Consider the following 17,713-nt stretch of genomic DNA (forward strand, 5'->3'; position numbering starts at 1 on the left):
TGCACAGCGAGGGTCCCCCCCCCCCAGAGGCCTTGGTTTTAACAGTACTGCCAATCCTAACAAAGTAATTTGTGCACAAGTAAGGACTGATTTAATCAAAAAAAAACCCTCCAGAAGGAAATTCTGGCTGCATTAATGGAGAAAGCTGTAACTAATCATTTGTGTTTCAATAAAAAAAATAGGGTACTTAAAAGTGTAATTAAAATCTTTAAATCCATGAGAGAATTCACAAAATTTTCATTTTTTTAATATGCACAACAAAGTTCTCATTCAAAAATGAAAACGGTGACTAGTAATGTTATGAATTTTCATTTCTTTGCCATAAGCAATAATTCATGAAATTTATAGAACAATCTGAGAAGTCGGTATAGACAAATCAACAATGCATAAATTTAATACTGAAAAAGTCATTAACCATCCTAGAAACCAAATTGGATAAAACACATGAAAAAAAATATCCATATGTTTTTATAAAATGTAACAAATTGCATAATTATCAAAGATTAATTATAAATTACTAAACAGACATTTGTGGTCCAATACACTAAGAGCACAGTTCAATTAAAACTGTAAAACTCAAATGTAACTAACAAAAGTCATGCTATCTTAGATTTTCAATTATTCTATGAAGACAAGATCAATATACAATTGCATATATTACAAACTGAAATCTCTAAACAAGTTTTATTATAATACACAAGCATACACTTCCTTTAAAGCAGCAGTGCACAATATTTTTTAAACAGAGGGCCACCCCTTATATTAATATAAATCTCTCCTGAGAAAGACACACAAAATTTAAACACATGAAAATTTTTCTAGATAACATGGAAAAAAAAAAAAAGAAAAATACATATAATGAATTGTTATCATTACCCCTATATTGCTTATTTTCTCAATACAAAATTTCCTTACATTTTTTGAGAAACCAATTTCTGACTACATGGCTCTAATTTTGCAACTATCATTCTTAGTATGTACTAAGCGAAGATGATCTGTTGTCTTAAAAGGTTCCAGAACATTATTTTCAATTCATAATGTTAAAAAAAAAAAAAAACAGGAGCCTATGAGCCGTAGGTTGGGTAACGCTGCTTTAAGCAATCAACAAAAAATAGGACCCTCACCCCAAAAGAAAAATTCTAAATAGATATTCAAATATTACAATATAAAATTTTAATAAGATAGTTAACAGTGAATGAAAGTTTAAGATATTATCACAACTTACATATTGAGGAGAAATACTTTTGAGATTATAAGTAGAGTAGAACTCTGAAAACTGAACCAAATGTGATGTGAACCAAAAAGTGACCAAGTTAGTGAAAATGCCGGGTTCTTGGGAATGTACGCACAACAGTTTTTTTGCAAGGGTTTTCTTGTCTGGCCTGAATGTGCCCAAGTTTTTTTCCAATCACATAGGTTATAGAGTCGCCAGTTCTTGGAGCTCTACTGTAGTCTAAAGTATGCACATAGGTGGCTTAAATATTTCACTATTATGATCTGACAACTTTAAAGAACTACATAAAAAAAAAAACTTCAACTAAATACTTTCACACACACTTGCAATTAACAGGAAACACTTAATCATTACAACAAGAAAATTTCTTAATATTTAAAAAAATTTACTTAATCACATTCTGATGAATTTAGCAGCAAGTTATTGTTTTTAAGCCAGGGTTAAGACAGAACTCCATGCGATAGACCAACAGCCGGTTATGACATAACAGTTTGTTGGCACTCTTAGCTTCAACGAGAAAACAACTGTCCACAGCTCAGTCATTAACAATTCTAGACTGACAAGTCCATAATGAAGATGAAACTGCAGTCGCTGGATGTCATAACTGGCTGTTGGTATACTGCTTGTACATTCTAAAGAAAATAATTTGTGAGTAAAATTAAGAAATTTTGTGTAGTAAGGGGCAATTCATTAATTAAGTAAGGGTCTCGAGGGGGAGAGGAGTTACAAAAATCTCTACATACCCTTACTTTGGGGGGAGGGAGGGGGTCAAACCCATTTAATTTTGTAAAGCAAAAAAAAAAAAATTTTTTTCTTCATAAAATCAATTTTCCCTGATTTTTTGTTTTTTTTCAAAACTCCCTGATATTTCCCTGATTAATGAAGTTCCCTGACTTTTCCCTGATCTCCCTGATCTGTCGCCACCCTGTACTTGCTTTTCAAAGAATGAATAGTGTAAAATATGATTAAAGAATCGCACTATTCATGGCCTGTTTTGTTTTTATTAGCATCTCGTCATATGATATATTTGAAAAACAAAAATCTTTGATTAACGTCAAACGAGGAGTTTTAGTGAAACATCTTTTTTCTATCAACACGAAAACGAAATGGAATCTTACGTAACAAAAACGGGGAGGGTTTGAAAAATCTTACTTTCCCTTACATGATAGAGGGGGAGTTAGGGTCGAAAATTGCCAAACTCATCTTTCCGTAATTAATGAATGGCCCCTAAGGGTCAATAAACCTAAAACAGATTTGAAAATCAAGGCTTTTCTTCATAAAATTAGGGAGCTCAAGAGTAATTCAGACCAAAAAAAACCAGATCATTTTATGAGATGCAATTTGATAATAAACCATTTGGAAGAACAAATGAAAACAATGAAGCAACTCAAAATTCTAATTTTACTAGCTAATAACATTCAATTTTGGGATTACAAATTTGCAAATGTAACTTAAAATTAATAAATTTAAGTCTTTCAAAGTTGTCAGTCTTTTTTTTTTTTTTTATGGACCACCAGCATTCAGGATTTTATTATTCTGGTTACATAAAATAAATAACAATACATTGCATACAGAAACATTACTCAGTACCTGCTGGGTGTACAATTGATAATTAAATAACAATTATCTATGGTAAAACTCTAGTTTCTGTTAAGAACTAATTAGGAACCGGGTATCATCAACGACTTGGAATGCGAGTTCAGTTTATGCTTGAGCTTTTAAGATCCAAAATAAATGATTGAGGTTGTTATGCAGTAAGTCTATCCTGTCAAACTGATATGGAAGGTTTTTTTATTACACACTAATCCCATTATCGATTAGCAGTAACATTCTCTTTTGCAACACTTATCGTAATTGGTTATTGAAACATGAAAATTTTTAAGTATTTTAAAATTAAAATTTAATTTTGAATTTTAACTTGATTCATATGCCACAATTAACATTAATTCTCATTTGTTTTGCACAATATTCAATGAAACATCACTGCATGTTTTTTTTTTCTTTCTAATTTTTATAATTCTACCAACAACATACTTTCACTGATTTTACCTCAATCTTAAGGATCTGCAGTTGCAATAAAAGAATGTCTAAAAAAACCCAATAAACTTTTCCAGTAGAACAATCATTATGCATTATATAAATCTCACTTTAATTTAGTTATTTCTCTTTAAATTTAAAAAATTTATTTCAACAAAATTTAACAGAATAGTTATTACAAGCTGTTTTTTTTTAAAGTTTGGATCAAAAATCACAGGATTGGACAAAGTATGCTGAAAAATTTGCTAAATACGGTTAAACTTTGATATAACAATGCTTAAGAATTACACTGCAATAATTGTTATAGGGGCAATGTACTTTAATGGTGTATCCAGAATTTGAGTTTATGAAGGGCGAGGGGGGGGGGAATTCATCTTAAAATGAGCAACCTTTTCTTCAAGACAAATTTTTAATACAAAAAATATCAAGTATTATGTGAAGTAAGCAAAATACTTGAATGAGGTGCGGGAACAGCAAAGAAAAAATATTTACAGTAATCTATCAACCACATACATTTAATTAACACTTCTCTTTAGTAAAATGTTTCAGTTTGTAAACCTAGGACAATAACTATTCCTTAAACAAGCCTAAAAATATTCCCAATTTGCTGGTGGTTAGCATGGTATTTGCTTTTGCATTTAGTTTTCTGAATTTGACACCCAAAACTGCAATGTAGGGGAGAGGGTTGTTCCTTGAGACACTTTTCATATTTAAATTTCTTAACGTCAATTATTTGAATCAAATTTAAAATCTAAATGTCACATTAAAATACCCCAACCATGGTAGTGTATGGTTTTTCCATGGTAGTGAATTTAAATCGTGAATAATTAATTATGAATTATAAATAATGAATATGAATTATTATCTAACATTAAATGTGCGTAAAAGACTGCATTAGATTTGAACATTGTTCCATGTTCCTAAGCATTAAGAACCATGCATATGTTGTACCTTGGAATGTGTCCCTAAGGTACAAAATGTTTGGCTGTCCCAGGTACAATCACCATGCTGTTTAAGAAAAACCAAAATGATGGTCAATCAGGATGCATTATCATTATTTTCTCATAAGCAAAATATTTTAAGTACTACTTTTTTATAACAAAATAAAATTAAGTTGATTAAATTTACAAATACAAAGACAGAAAATGAATTAAAAATGAAAATTTTTACTTTGGAGTCATATCATTTTCTTTCTCTCACAAAATTATCTATTTTACTCATTTGATGCTGATTTTTACTATGGCACCCTTTAGTGGTGAAGGTTATTATTAGAGATTACGAGAACATGGCTGCTAAAAATAGATTCTTAGAAATTAGCAGTGTCCCAAGGTACAACACTCTCCCCTATTGGTTATAAAAATGATGCCGTATTAGAAAGCATAAAATTAAAGTCTTTATAGAAAGGTAATGATTGGGCTAGAACATGATAAAAGTATTAAAGTTCATATTACACAAACTTATTCACAGATAGAAGTCAAAATTAAAGAGCCTTCGCCTTCTTATGATGAGTATCTTTTAGAACTTGAATAATAAACTGGATTTATAAATCCAGTACAGTATTTAATAAAGCTTTTAATAACAGCATAATACTTCTCTATTTCATCTTTTAGTTGAAATTTGAGCATTTATAAGGCAAAAGTGCAGAATAGGGGTACATTGGCCATAAAATGAATTCATCACTATTGAAAACTAAGGATTTTCTAGTTGGCAACAGTCCACAACTGTAAGGCAACTCGCCCTCCCCCCCCATATGCAATATTATCCTGTATCAGCTGGCATGGAGCAAAATTCAAGGTTCACCAGATTTCCCACATCCTTTGTCTGGTCCTTTCCAGCATACCGGAAAAAAAAAACGAGGTTAGAAAAGTGTATTTATCCCAATATAATAAATATATGTTTAAATTAAAAATTAACGTGAGTTCTATATGTTATCTTATTTGTGCTAATAAATGGTTTAATTTCACAAAAATATTTATTAACAGTACTATTTCTATTATCCTGATAAGAAAAATCTATTTGATTCAGCGTTTGCCAAAGCCAGCCCAGTCCGAGAAATCCTGCCCGGTTATATTTTTTGGAACCACTGGAAAAAATGCAGTCTCAGTAAAGTGGTTTCTAGAAATTCAACTGCACATTAAAAACATTTACTTCAGAAACAAACTAAATATTACAACTATATTGATCAATAACAAATCCAGAAATTGCCACCTTTCTTTCTGGGCAATTTATTAACAATTAGAAATTAAAACTGCATATGGACTTCACAATCAATTTAAAAAAAGTGATAATTATTTCAATCAATTTTCAAGTTATTATTATTATTATTTTTACACTGTTGGGAAAATGCTTTCATAAACTTTAATCTCTTTTTAAATGGCAGCTTAGTGCAAAGTTGCTAAGAGAAAAAAAATTAGATTACAACAGTCATAGGAAATCAGCGAAAAGTAGGCAACCTTGTGATGAGTGCACCATATTCTTTAAACTTTGATCATACCTGAATATTTATAGCGTATTCTCATATTATCATGTGAAAAATTAATTATATGACTTAATATGGTCCAAATATTTGTTTATAGAGCCAATTTGATTATTTTGCATGTTTTATGCTGTATGCTGCCCCCTTTTGTCTTAAAACTTAGTCATATGTTGTGAGGACAAAGTGCAAAAAATATATTACTATGTAGCATATTTCATAATTTATAACTATGTAATAATACATTTTTCCTTCACAAATGGTAATGTCAAAGAGACAAAGAAATTTGATAGTATTTCATAAAATTAACTGTTTTAAAATTCATATATTTTTCTTTTAATTTTGGCATTTTTTACAATATATTAGAATAAAAATAGAAGCATAATTTAAAATAATACATACTTCAATGAAAAGTAAAAGTAGCAAAGCAGTAGTTTGGCATGAACAGAGATCGAGATTAAAAAGATCCTTTAAATAAAACCTGATTTTTTCCAGCAACCCCCCTCCCCCCCCCCCCAAAAAACATTGTATTGATCAAAAACTGGATGGGCTGGGGTTTTTTCAAACCCTGATTTGATTACGAATAATTTTATATTTATATGAAAGAAAAATAAATAAAAGAAAGTAAACATTTATAGGCCTCAAATTCAAATATTTTATAATTACATAAAGAGCATTATAGCTGTCATCAGCATTGATAGTGTTATTCATAATAAGTTCTTTTGATCAACTATGTAAGCTATCGCTTCTTTTGTCACTTGCAGGAAAGCACTGCAAAATAATTTAACAATTTATTCATTTGAAAGTTTTGGTCAAGGTCAAGTTTTACTCATTGTGCGTTTGTAGAATATGCTGCAAGTACCAGATTTGACAAACTAGCCAATCAAGAAAAATTGGAACTGAGAGGAGAAATTGCTTTTTTCTTGTTGAAAATGAGCCCCAATTTATCTGTTTTGCCAGCTGATGCAGGTAACGCAGTATTTACCAGCATGATTGGTCTAACTACGTATTTAGCTATAACATATTTTCTTGTTGTAAATTACTTTTACATTAAACAAAATTAAAAACTACATAAACTGAAAAATAATCCATCAAATAAATAATCTGAGATACTAAGATGTTTAAATAATCTGTCAAAAGAATAAAACAAGCCATTTAACAACATTAAAGCTGCCTTAAAATTTAAAATAACCCACTAACTAAATTAAACATAGAAAAGCTCCCCATTAAGAGTAAAATAATATGCCAAATAAATATATCACATACCCTAGAATGGTATGACCTTGTAACGGATGGGGTTAGATTGTGCCATGTCATCTTGTAGAGTGATTACTACAAGTTGGTTACTACAATTTTTTTTCACACTACTTCGAGTAAAACTCGACAAATTGATGTTTCATCATGATTAAGGGGAATCTGAAGACTTTATTTAAAAGTTATTAAGCTTCTATTATTAAATTTTATCTAATTAGATTCATTTATGTCTTTTATAAACAAAAACTTTGCAGTTATCTACTTTTAGTACTCAATGAACGATATGTACCAATACCAGAACAAACAGTATAAACTTTCTATTTGTTACAAAACAGCATCCTAAATCTAACCACTGCTGTCATAAACTTGCTCCATTCGTCGGTAATTTAAAAACAATGTTTAATTAGAATGCAAAATGAAGAACAAACATGGTGGCAGTGTAAGGGGCAATAAAATGATGTCATGCTTGGGGGGGGGGGGAGTTCGTGATAAGGGGGAGGAAGAAGGGGACAAAAAGAAGTGTTACAGCAGGGATTATTATAAAATTAGCATGACATATGACAAAGGAGGGGGGGGGGGGGGGAGGGACAAAATTGTTGAAAAAATGTGGCATGTATGGACAGCCCCAGAGTGATATTTCTTTTTACTAAGGTAGAATGTTAATAGGCTGCCAAATGCCAACTAACCCCTATTTACACTCTTACCATTCATAACAATAATTATAACTAATGGTGCTTATAAGTATTATTATTCAAAAGTGAGTATTATGAGTTTCCATTAACAATGTTTGAGATTTCTCATTATCTCTCTAGTTCTAAAATCACATTCAAAAGACACAAAACTAAAACTTCAATTTAGCTTCCTAATGTTAATAGTACTGATGAGAAATATTAACACAAACATGAATAAAATAACAGTAAAATATCTCTTTATTTCTCCTATGTAGTTTTATCAATAAGTATTTGAGGAGGTCCTTTTTTGAAAATAAAAGTCAAAACTACCTAATAATATCAGCAGGCAGATAAACAAGCTAAAACACAAAGCATACCCGTAAAATTCATGAAAGTAACATATTGAACAAAATTTTGTACTCTAAATATTCTGAACAATCAAACTTTACTTAACAAGAAACTCCTTTGAGTGAGTCACAAAACAAATTCCTTAACAAGCTCTGTTTCATAGAACAGAAGAGAAAGGATCCTGTTTACCTGCATCCTTTCTTTTGGCCCAAAGTGCTTGGAAAACAAAATATAGCATAAGTCTAGAAAAATTCAAACAAAGGACATAACTAACAAATAATTTTATAAATTTGTTTGATATTTTTCTTTTGAAAAGAAACATATGGCATGTCATTAATTCCTATGGGGAGAAAAATGCCAGGGTTCTCAGCACCAACTTTATTTGAAAACAGCTGTAATTTTGACCTTTAAAGTCTTCAGAGACTTCATTGGTACATCTAAATAACATATAAGTACCATTGCACAGAAAACAGTAATTTTGCCCAGCATGTGATAATTCACATATTTCATTAAAAAAAATTTAAACTGGTAATGAAAAAAAAAAAACGTTCATTACTTTTCAAATTCTTACTTTTTAGTGATATATTTGAGCTGTCATGTGCAGGACAAATTGGCGGCTTTTTTATGGAATGGCTCTGTACATAATATTTTTCAACTGTTTAAATTATTATTTCTCAACAAATGAGATATGTTTCCCTTAGGGTGGAACCTTAGCTATCAAATCATATAATTTGCTTTGTTATTGCTATATTAATAGAGCAAAAATATTAACTAATTCATACAGCAAACAAGAGGTTGACTTAAGATGTCCTGCAAATGATGCATGTAAAATGCTTAAATAAAAAAAACTGCGTCAAGAGCATCATGTAAATATTAAAAATTTCCTTACCCCTACTTAATCAATATTTTGAGATCTAGAACAAAATTTCAGCAAAATTATAGTCTGATTGTCCCACACATGACTGCGTAATGGGCCCATAAGTGATTGAGCAAAAACTTTAAATACTGTTTATTAGAGCATAGATTACATTTAACTCAGGATTTCATAAATTAATTCTCTAGTGTATATAAAACTAAAATACAAGCAGTTTTATCAGTACATAGTTTAATATCAAGAAACAAGTCCGCATGTTGAGCAAGATCATTCGAAGTTAATACACACTATCATAGAAAAATAGCAACAAGCAGAAAAATGGCTATAAAATGATCACTTTATTGAAACACAATAAAATCTTCACAGGTTGTGTAACAGAAGAGGCAATGCTACGCAAAATAATAGAGGAAAAAATAGTTTTCAAATTTAAGCAGCATTAAAAATGTCCCTAATTTCTGCTAAAATTGTTTAATCATAAACATTTATCAGTAGGGCACGTAACACCATTGCTGGAGATGCAGACTCATTTTCAAAAATTTGGAACAAAGAAATTAAAAAAAAACAACCAAAAACTAATATCTACTGCAACAAAATAGCAACAACTGAAATTTGCCAGTTTTTACATCTCTCGCATTTATTACACAGTCCTGTGTAGGATATGCAAATCCTTTACTGCAGAATTGCTTTCACTGCAAGGTACATACACAAATTTAGTAACTGCAACCCTTTCTTCTGAGTTACACTAATGTTCCTGTTTTATTGCTTATTTTCTGAGATGAAGAGTAGGTACATTCCCGATCATCTGCGGAATAGGGTGGCACGATAACTGCAGATAATACAAAAATGAGTAAAAAGGATGCGATTGCATGCAAAAGCTTAAAAATATCAATAACACTGGCATACACTGAACTGAAAACAAGAGTTTGTCAAAAAAATACATGTAAATGCTAAAAAAAGTTCCTTCATCATTTCAAACGGATTACACATATATGAGAGCAAATCTTGCAACCAAATTGGTACCTGCAACACTAGGCTACATAAAAAATGCACAGGGGAGGGGAGAATTATTTCAATCCAGGTTCAGTCACTCGTTTATGCCTGTAAGTAGGGTAGATCTAAAAATCAAAAAGTAGTGTAGACCTGAAGTAGTAAGTGGTGCAGATTCAAAAATCAGGTTTCTACTAGTCAGATTTTGGTGACCCTGGAAGGCTTAATGTCATTGGAAGGGAGGGTTAAGAAAACAATAGGAATGTCAAAAAATAGATTTTGCATTTGTTTAGTTATAATATGTGCATTTATTTACATTCAATTATTTTTATTCAAATCAGGAGCTGAACAATCAATGATCAAATGCCCAACACGGATATACTCTATGGTCAAAGTATCTGGACTCAAAACTTGACATTCTTTTGAATTATTAGAAAATTACCTGACAAATTAATCAAACTAGTGAAAGAAAGGGATAATTTGAGCTCACTTTTCAGAAAAATTTCAATCATCCATGTATTTAGGGGATCAAAAAGAAATTGAAGCAAGAAGTTTTTGATCATGCTGTATGATTAAGAGCTGGGAATAAGTTATGAATTTTAACATTAGTTTTACTTGTTACAGACAGTTATTCTAGAGACTTTTCTTTTGTTGTAGAAATATCCCTTAATTTAAAGAAAATCTATGCATTTCTTACAAAAATACCAATTTCTTTTGCAAGTATTTGGCTAATAACCAGCAGAGTCCCCCCCCCCACCCCCAACAGACTTTACCAACTTCAAGTAAACTTGACAGCATAGGAGAGAAACCTTTTATGGAAATTTGAATAAAGATGCTGAAAATGTGATAAAATATGAACATTTAAAAGCTTTATAATATTGCAGCCAAGTGAATGTGGCAGTTTACATAAAAATTCCAGTTGAATATCAAAATAATTTAGAAAAAATATCACTTATCTAATAAGCTCAATTTAAACAATTCTCAGGTAGTAGATGAAATAGTAAGGAGTGTATATAAATCTGTTTTTTTCTCAAATTATAGCAACACTAAATTATTGTGAATAACTTATTGATTTATGAACAATACATTATGAATCAATCCATTATCAAAGAATCAATCTTTCTCTAGAACATTGATGCATTTTAATTTTTACAGTATTCAACAGGAATTTTTTTTAAAGTAGTCACTTAAACTTAGCTATAAAATTGTGTAAGTTAAATTGCTGTCTTTACCCATAAAAAGTAAAAAAATTGAAGTTTGTTAATGTTTACATTTCACAAAATTTACATACTCTTTTAAATTTCCAATTATGGTTGATGATTCCTCTATTATGCCGTCAATCTTTCAGGCAGTTGGCAGGAAATCTTATGAGTCAAAAACTTGAAGTAATTTAGCATTTTACATATTTTAAAAATAAATGAATTTAACACACAATTAGAACCCAAAAATGCCATGTAAGAAAGCTAAAATATTGAAGAGCAAACAACAACTTAGGAGACAAAATAAAGAATAAACAGTTAAAATTATAAAATGCTGAACTTTTTGCACAAACTCACTCAAAAACACTAACAGTTTTTTTTGGTTTTTTCTAGAAATTTTCTAGTTTATTGTAAAATGTTTGCACTTTCCTTCTGGGAGAATTTACAACCCTTAAAAGCAAGGACTATTTGAGTTTTGTTTCTTATAACAAACTTGGTAAGAAAACTTTTGGTATTGAAGAAACAAGGGTTACTAGTAATCTTAAACAATGATACGTAATTTTGTGCTTCTAAGACATGGATTTATCTTTTTTTCTATTGCTATTTAAGGACCTGAATAATTTATAAACACGGTAAAAAATAAATATTTTAATAATTTAACTTTTAAGGGTTAGATATATAAGCATTTTATGAAAGAGCAGACAAAAAGAGGCATTTTAGTCGCAATAAGGAATGCTGAGAACCCTGCAAGAAGTATTTTGGAGAAATATATAGAATATTTTATTTGTGTGATTTCAGTGGACATATTTTTACAATACATTTATTTCAGGAAAAAAGCGTAGATCCAAAAGCAGAATATTTTTTTCAGCTATCTGACAGCCATAAAGACATTAGATTAATTGTTAAATTAAAATCAGTACTGATAAATGCTTAAAATAAGATGCTAATGCAATTAAATTATAATTACAGTTTATGTCCCAGAAATTACAGTACAATTTTTATTAAGAAATGTAAGATTTTTTATTAAAAAATTTTAGCTTTTTGCCCCTCAACTATGAAATGGAGAGTAGACTTTCTCCAGAATCTGCTGCGTACATCACAATGTTATGCTGTTTCTGCTACTGGGATCACAGAATACAAATTTCTCAGCAAATTACTTAATTTAAAAAATGTCAAATTTCACCCCTTAGGAATTTATGACAAGACCTAAGAAAAATAAATAAAAGCTTTTGTTTTGTAGTTTTGCTGTTATCAAAATGATAGAGCAATATTAATCTGTCATCAATGCTACAAGATTTCAACTTTTACGTATCTATATTAATTAAAGTATTTTATTTACAAAACAATCAACAAATCATGTACACTGATTTTGAAATAACCAACAGGCTTAAGATATGTATAATCCAAATGTATGGTTAAACACTTTCAACAGTTTTTGGCTTCTGTGCATTAACAAAAATTTACATTAAGCTCTATAGTGAACTAATAACAAATGTATTACATTATCTTAACTAAAAAATATACATATATTGTACTAAAATGTATTTATATCCACAAGTATGCTTCCAATCTATAAGAAAACATAAATATGACACAGAAATAGAGAGAAAATCTTACGAGTCAGAGCATGACTAGCTGAGAAGTTTACAATTGTCTATAATAAATGATAAATAGTTAAAAGTATTTGTTACCAGCTTCTCCACAGTAATAAAACGTTTGGTGAGTAGATAAAATAAACTGCTTTGACAGCTTTTGCTTGGCAAAGCACATAAAAACATTTTACAGCCATAATAACCTTTCATATGAGACTAACACACACATTTTTTTTAAAAACACAAACAAGACATCTTACATTGATAACTAAAACAAGATGAATTTATTCAAAGAAATTAAATTGCATCAGTAAGTAAATTTTCAACAATAAACATTTAAGTATAAGTCTGAAAAATTCTTAATATGTACAACGTTTGTAACAGCATTTCCTAATAGAACTGATTTTTATTTTATGCTATATATCACACATATCTTTTGACATAAATTAAAAGCTCTCTAAAAATCGATTAAAATAAATCCACTTTTTGCAGGAAATTTGCAAACAAATTAAAGTAAAACTATGAACAACAAATTTGCTTAAAGGTCATGTTGATTTTGTGGCAAAAATTGAGTAATTGATGATCACAAATAATTGCTTTGAAAACAATTTCATGAATTATTGCTAGTCTTATATTAAAACTTGTTTTCAACAAAAAAGAGGATTACAAAGTATGAAAAATAATGAATATGTTGTACATCATTTTAACGTGAGATAAAATGAATTTTACAAAATACACAATACATTATTTCCATGATCATATCAATTTTACAAATTTTGTGACCTTTGGGTCGAGGAGTATTCGCACAATACAAGTCTGAAATATGAAGGGGGAAAAAAGAGCTGCTTAAAGAAAAAGAAACTGAAGTTTTTTGATGGTCATAAACACACATCACATTAATGTTCAGCATGTGTTCAGCAGCAATCTTCCAAAGCAAAATAGTGGCAACAGGGCAAAATGAAAACATTTATACTTAGGACATGGAACTGCATGGTATACGAGGAGAACCCATTTGAGTAAGGACTCGATCCAACCACTGCAAAGGACCATTGAGATGCAATTCAATCCAACAAGGTGTTGAAGTAACTGTTTGTCGTCGATATTCAGCACCCCAACCTTTAACAAAGCTCATTCTTATTGTGCACATCCTTGTCAACTGGTATACTGCCTCAAATCCTTGACTGACTGACTGGGCAAGCAAGGCAGCAAACTCCTGATTGTTGAATATTTTAAGATTACAACCTATTGTAAAATTTAAATGACTTTTAAGTAAAACAATTAGCAAAGGATATAAATGAATTACTGAAATTAAAATGGAAGAAATAAAATGCAGTATACAGTAACTGCCAAATAACAAATCACTGGATTATGAAATCGGACACTTTATGAAAATCAGATACAGAAAAACTGATTCGTTACAATATCAAAACATGTTAAAACCATCCTTTAATGAAGTCATTATCACTGTTTCATAAAATCAAGCTTTTGGAGATTATATGTTAAGACTTGAAAAGTACAACTATAATATGTTACAAATTACAGCACAGATAATAAATACCTAAGTTATGTTAGACCAAAAAGTGGAAGAATTGGTCTCGGAAGATGAGAAAACGGCAGTGCCATTTTTTCTCTTTTCAATAGATGTTACAAAAGAACTGGATGGTCATACAATCCACATCAGAATAAAAAGGGCGTAATGGTCCAAAGTTCCAAAAACTTAATAAAGATTCAAACAATGTTGAGTATTTATATTTCATATTCTGTTAATTGCACAACAATATACCAATAGTTAAAGACTATTGTGCAAATAAAAAAAATGTACTTTTTGCTTTGATAAAATGTAGCACATTTTGAAATACTTAAACTAACATAACTATAGTAAATCATTTATTTTATTTTATTTATTTATTTATTTAGTATTTAAATCTTAAAACATTTTAATTTTTTCGACTATAGAAACAAAGATTTATAAAATCTGACGTTTTCTAAAATCAAACGTCCTCGGAACAAATGTGATTTTTATAAGCGGCAGGTACTAGATCACTTATACACAAGTAACATAAAATTCTGAAATCTAAATAAGAAGATGGAACTTGTCACAAATTAGCTGAAATATAAAATTGGCAGCAAAAAAGCAGAAACACGATTGTGAACTATTTTAATTACATTTAATAGCATTCTCACTGTGAATTCCTGAGAATGGAAAATAGAACATTTTAGACATACAGATTTCAGTTTCATTTACAGATTTCATTTACAGTTTGAAAGGAAAGAGTTGCTATTTATCCTTAAATGCATACTTTTTTTTAAAAAACAGTAAAATATATGTTCTGTTGCTTTTATTTTCTGTTAAAATTATGAGAAATATATTTAAAAACAGTCATAGTTTAACTTAAGTAAGGTTTAGGGCAGGGTAGAAATAAGTATTTCATTTTGAGAAGTAGTATTACTCCACAAATTCTGATATTGAGGAACAGTTTAGTAAAATTGAGGAGCAGCTTTACATTTAATAAACTACATTTTCATTAAAAAAAAAAGTTGAATAAAATTAATATTTAGTGCCTATTCAAAAAGTTTTGAACAATGACTTCAGTTACAAACTTTTATCACTCATCTTTTACAAAATAGAACAGGTGCAAATGGGTGGTTCCACAAATACAAGAATATTTAGGGTATGAAAATGTCAAAATTTTATACCATTAAAAAAATTAACACCTTTTGCACCTAGTTCATTAATAAAAAGTTTTTGAAAATCCACTAAGTGCACTGCATCAACATCTAGTGGTAGTCAGAATCATAAGGACAGCAGAAAATTGCAAAGAAAAAAAATTATTTCAGAAATAATTCTGTGAAATTTAAACAAAATGAGACTTTTTATGCTAGAAATCATTGTGGAATGATGTACATTTAAATATACAAAATATAAATGCCTTTCTGTAGTTAATAAAAAATACCATTGTTAAAATTGGACAAAATTATAATCAATAATATTCACCATTTTTTCAATCACTTTTACTATTCTTGATATCATGGAATTTGAAAAATGTTCTTGGAAATCTTTATTCTGGCATTTTCAATGAAGAAAATAAGTGCTTTTTTGTTTTAATATTGAATACAATGTTTTCATACTTCGGGTGCCAGAATGCCTCACAAAACTTCAATTAAAGTTAGATCAAGTCATAGCTCTGTTTTGTGAAGCCTTTTAAACTGTATTTTTGCATATTTTGATGTAAATACATGGTTGACCGTTGTATATGGTGTTAATCGATATTCGCCTAATTGCTATGGTTACTTTAGCGCTTGTAACTATGCTTCCTGTACATAGCTGCTCAGTAGCAGAAACTTTCTAACCAGTCTGCGACACTATTTTGGGCAGTTGAAAATAATCTGCAGTATTATTATTAGTTTTATTTTAAGTTTTCATAAAATACACAAGTCCTTAAAAATCTTATAAAGGTCAAGACTCAGAAATTTTCCAACTGGCCAGTAACCACTAGACCCGAAACACTTAGTGGCCACTACTGTCGCCGAGTTTTAAAGTATAAAAAAAGCGGGGGGGGGGGGGGGGGGGAGGTAGTTTTCACTACTTTCATAAAAATAAATATAGAACTTTGTGCACTATGAAAAACAATTATTCAATACATATTTACTTAAATATGGAAAATTTTAAGTTAAAATAAGTGTTTTCTTTTTTTTTCTTTTCAAGAAATGAAAAAATAAATAAATTAGCAAATGAGAACTTGGCAGGAAACTGCATTTTAGATGAATGTTTTAGTTTATAGCAAAGCTTCCACAACAATGAGGATCAAATACAATTGTAACAGATAATAATTCACATTTTTTATGAAAATAATTTTTAAAAAATGCATGATTTATTGTACATTTTATGTTATCTTCAATAGTTTGTATAAAGGTAAACATTCAATTCTGTTTTTGGAAACTTAGACAAGCAATACTCTCGTCTATTTCCATCTTGCGAATGACCAAACATGGCGCCAATGAGAAAATTTTTAATGATTATAGATTTTTTAATTTGTTACAAAAAGTAGTATTACTCTTAAAAGGTAGTTGAATTTTACTTAATTATCAAGCTGAAAAATATAAACAGTAAAGTAGGTAATTAGTGTTAAATAGAAATGTTTGCTCTCCTGCAATATTTAAATTTCTCACATCGTACTCAAAGATATGGATTTTTTCAAGGTTAATTTAAATTTTAATTTGAAATATATTTATTTTTTACTATTCATTTGCAAATGTTGGTCTGAAAATGTGTTCGCTAATAATTTTTGAACTTGATATTTTATTTAAATTTATATGTATGTTTTAAAAATACAAAAAGAAAAAAATTAAATTTTTTGAAGAAAATTATAAATTTTAGGCTATAAGTGTGGGATATCTAAATGTTTTTTAATTTGAATAAATGTTAAGTGGCGCACATGGAGTGTGGGGTATTGGGACAACATTTTATCAACAGAAATTTTGAGTTTCCAAAAAAAAGTTTTTTTTTTCGATTTGGTCAAGCATACAAGTGCTGGTTTATACTTTTTGGAGCAAGTCGGCACGGGTTGCCGTTGTCGCTATAACGTTGTTCAAATTACATGAAACTTGTTTTCACAATTGACAAAAGAGGAAAAACACAAGAGGGTATGCGTCTTGAAAAATCAACTTTAATTTTTTGTGGGACACCCTAGTGTGTATGCTTTTTACTTACTTATTTTTTGAAAAGTAGCAAAGTAGCAACTATGTTTCAAAAGTAGTTTGTAGTTGCTACATTTTAAGAAAAGTAGCTGTAGTTAACTACATTTGTAACAAAGAAGTTGTTGTAGTTTGCTACAAAAAAATGTAGTTTTTCCAACCTCTGGTCTGAACACATAGCAGAGTTGAAAGTAATAATCTGTCAGAAATCAGTTTCAATACTGTCTACACTGCAATTTGTAGTCTTTTCAAGTAAAAATTTTATGCCTTTCTCACTTGTAAGCAAGATAAAAGAAAAGAAGCAAAAATTGATTTTAATTATTCTTAGCAATTAAATTTTAATAGTTGG

General features: G+C 29.6%; 1 protein-coding gene across 1 annotated transcript in view; it reads right to left on the reverse strand.

Annotated features, from left to right (window-relative positions):
• Positions 1–229: 229 nt before the first annotated feature.
• LOC129231333 (mothers against decapentaplegic homolog 3-like) overlaps positions 230–17,713 on the reverse strand; it is a 47,740-nt gene continuing 30,256 nt past the window's right edge. The window contains exon 5 of the mRNA XM_054865620.1: positions 230–13,911. Coding sequence (XP_054721595.1) covers positions 13,643–13,911 — 269 coding nt within the window. The 3' untranslated portion in view covers positions 230–13,642. The remainder of the gene's footprint in view (positions 13,912–17,713) is intronic.

The sequence above is a fragment of the Uloborus diversus genome, chromosome 10 (assembly GCF_026930045.1).
Source record: "Uloborus diversus isolate 005 chromosome 10, Udiv.v.3.1, whole genome shotgun sequence".
NCBI lineage: Eukaryota > Metazoa > Arthropoda > Arachnida > Araneae > Uloboridae > Uloborus > Uloborus diversus.